The 3654-nt window shown below is 40.7% G+C and overlaps 1 protein-coding gene across 1 annotated transcript; it reads right to left on the reverse strand.

The window, feature by feature from the left end:
- Window positions 1-651: 651 nt before the first annotated feature.
- CBG16636 lies at window positions 652-3231 on the reverse strand (the record flags this gene model as incomplete). The annotated part of the gene is made up of 10 exons (XM_045244067.1): window positions 652-717; window positions 771-914; window positions 962-1371; window positions 1422-1503; window positions 1550-1597; window positions 1645-1717; window positions 1769-1827; window positions 2203-2720; window positions 2765-3179; window positions 3226-3231. The coding sequence occupies 10 exons, from the start codon at window positions 3229-3231 to the stop codon at window positions 652-654; spliced, it is 1821 nt and encodes a 606-aa protein (XP_045096022.1).
- Between the last annotated feature and the right edge of the window lie 423 nt (window positions 3232-3654).

Here is a 3654-nt window from a genome sequence, read left to right on the forward strand (position 1 = left end):
CCTGCGGCGCGCCCACGTTTTATTGAATAGACAATATGCCCCATACCGGCGTCCTTTCCCTGTACCCAATTCATCGGCGCGTCCTCCGTCGCCCATCCATTATGCGTATGCGCGCCCAGGACCTGTGATAACAAACAAAACTGTCTGTCTCAAAATGGCAAAGGTAAATATGACTAATGAGCAGAAGCCACCGGGGTAAAATCGGGTACATGGATTTGAATCGAGATTTCGCGCTTTTTTTTAATTCGCCATGCGGCGCGTGTGTGGATTTTTTTACCGCTTTCAGTATCACCTTCGCAGTTCAATTAACGTTACATGAGTCGCTACTCAGCGAATTGAAAAAAACGCGAAATCCACGCGGTTGAAAAAAACGAAAAATCTCGATTTAAATCCATGTACCCGATTTTACCCCCCGTGAGAGCACTAGACACTAGAGCCAGTTTTTAAATTTTTTCCAGCTCGAATTAACCCAAGTTGGATTTATCGTACAAATAATTTTCGAAATTATTGGTTTCTTCTTCCTGTATCCATGCATCGCTGTCGTTGTTTGGTTCGTGGCTAAATGGAAGTATGACAAGTAACTTATCGCTTCCTATTGTTAAATATGAACAAATTCAATGAATAATTTATTATACTCTGATACACACCGTTTTATAAAGATTTCGGTTCCTCGGCACGACTCTGACTCAAACTTGGCATCTCTTCATGTATCCCTCTCTGAACTCTACTTGGATTTCATCAATGTAGAATTTGAATTATATCATTCTTACCTTCTCCTTTTCATTCTTTTTCGGTTCTGACTTATCTTCTGCACTCCCTTTTTTCTTCTCCTCTACTTCCAACACTGCCATTTTTTGACGTGGAATTCGAAGATCACGAAGTCGAGACTTCGAATCAATCACCTCTACCGGATTCTGAAAATTCTAACTTGAATTGAAAAAAGGAACTGTTTGGGTGTCACCGGTTCCCCAGGAGTACTCAATTCTCCTTCAGCTTCTTCACTTGACGATTTGTGAGTTCTGATGTGGATTTCGTGAGTTTTCTTATCAACACCAAGGAGCAAATGAAGTGTATTAAGTAAGTCACCGTAAGTAGCATTCTTCGGAAGATTAACTACAATCGGTTTCGCAAGATACAAAAAAGACCAGAGTTGTTGATCAGGCTTCTTTCTTATCTTCCTCTTCCGTCCACTTTTCGACTTTGGTACCTGGATTTTTTTTGACTGACGACCACTTCCACGAATATTTGACCGTTCAGCACCAACACCATCTTGAGACAGTTCCCCATCATGTTCAGCTATTTGCTTCGGAGACAATTCGCGAGTGAATGCACTAGATGGAGATGTGGCAGTGAAACAGGATGTGTGCTTTTCTGAATTCGTTCTAATGTTGACTGTTATTTTTTGTTATTGTTAAATATACCTTTCAATTGCTGTGGTGTACAGTTCACACAGTAAAAGTGGCCACATTCCAAAAGTTCCAACTTCTTCAGTCCTCCGATCAGCTGCAATCAAACTAATTTTTTGACAGAAAACATTCATTTTTCTCACCTTCTTACACAGATCACATTCTAGAGAAATATCCATTTCATCTCCGACCTAAAACCAATAGTTTATCAACTCTGAATCTAAATTCTAAATCCCACATCATCTTCTGTCCGTTCCATTGTTGAAGAGGTTGATGAGAGCACAAGTTTGGATACCGAATTCAACCCCGTTCTGGAACAAGGGCTAGACAACAGTTGTTATAGCTTTTATTGGAAATCTTACTGTATTTTAGAAAGATTCGCTTTTTCCTTTTTCGACATCTTTGATATCAAATGTTTGCGCTGAAATAATAACAATCAAAAATAATGAATTCATGGGAAGCTTTTTTTTTGCAGATTTACTGTTTTCTGTTTTTTGTAGCATCCACGCTTCGAAATAGTTTCATGGTTTTTTCATACAATGCTTTGCATCTGGGTCACTTTCAAAGTTTTTGAGACCTCCCTTCTTCCTCATTAAAATCAGAATACTGTAAAACATGTAATAGAAGGGCCCCCACACTTTCAAGTTTTAGCTCAATTATCTCTATTCTTGTGCAAAATGTCAAACATGTGCCAACTAGCAAAACAGTTCTGATATTAACGCAAACAATTTATTAGTTGACAACTTTTCTATGTTCTTGACAGCAACTGAGATAAATTGGCTTAAAGTTCGAGAGCCCTTTTACTACAGGCTGGAGCAGGAACTGAAGGAGCTTCTGGTGCTGCGGGTTCTGGTGCTGTTGGTGGGAAGTTGGCTGCTGCAAGAGCATTTCCTTCGGTTGGAGGGACTGGAGCAGGAGATTCAGGAGCTGTAACTGGTGTTGCTGCCGCCGGTGATGCTCCTGGTGGAATCTCAGGATTTGGAAGAACTGGAGACATAGTCATAGGGATTGGTGAGAAGTTGGCTGCTGCTGCAAGAGCATTTCCTTCGGTTGGAGGGACTGGAGCAGGAGATTCAGGAGCTGGAACTGGTGTTGCTGCCGCCGGTGATGCTCCTGGTGGAATCTCAGGATTTGGAAGAACTGGAGACATAGTCATAGGGATTTTGGGATCACTTTTTTGACTATGACTAGACTTTGTCTTATCCTTCTTCTTATTCTTCTTCTTCTTTTTCTTCTTATCCTTCTTAGCCTTTGTTCCAGTTGTTGATCCCGTTGTGAATCCGGATTTTGTGGTTTTTGTTCTTCTTGTAGTGCCTGAAACAAAGTTAAGAAGGGTTTAGATAAACCTCTGTTCTTACCAGTGGCAGTTGTACCGAACGTCGAAGTTCCAGAAGTTCCAGAAGTTCCACTCATTGTTCCACTTTCCATATCATACGAATCATCAAATCCTCCAGGTGTATTCTTTGCCATTTCTTGTTCTCTTTTCTTTCTCATATACCACCAAACTCCCACTCCCGAGCATGAAATACAGATGAAAAAGACAACTACAAGAAGAATAATTCCAGGTGTAACATCCATTTCTGTCGTTGGGGCAGGAGTTATTGGCGCGAATGTTGGAAGAGGAGGAAATGTCTGTTCAGGTTTCTCAGTCGGAGGATTTGTTAAAGGAGGTGGATTCGTTGGTGGAGGTGGAGGTGGAGGAGGAGGTCCTTTGATGAGACTTGGGATAACCATGGCCGCCACTGTGCAGATTCCGAGGATCGCCATGAAGATCTGAAACATGAAGACATTCTTTTCAGTCTGTGTAGTCAAACCTTACCGCCATTTCGACCAGAAGGAAACAAGGAAAACCTTGGAGTCCTCAGGATAGTGGTTTGACATTTCTGTTGTAAGCTGAATTCAGAGCAATCTTGTAAACAGTTGGATGTGAGCTCGTTTTTTACAATGTTTATTTTTATTTTAATTATAAAACGTTGCTGACAATAATACATATTGTGCCATGGTTGTTGATAGATGTTCGCAAATCCACCGTAAACACTCCAATAGAACGTCACTCATCATTTTCAAGTTTGAGCTAATTTATATCGGTTCCTGAGAAAAATATCAACACATGGTCAAATGTCAAAATATCATTGATGTTATGATCAACATTTTGTCAATTAACAACTTTTTGATATCTGTCACGGGAAATGAGATACACAGGAAATGAGATACGCGAACAATCCGCTACGGACGCTCAGCGTTCGCG

This window comes from Caenorhabditis briggsae (genome assembly GCF_000004555.2).
Source record: "Caenorhabditis briggsae complete genome, chrIII, whole genome shotgun sequence".
Classification (NCBI taxonomy): Eukaryota; Metazoa; Nematoda; class Chromadorea; order Rhabditida; family Rhabditidae; genus Caenorhabditis; species Caenorhabditis briggsae.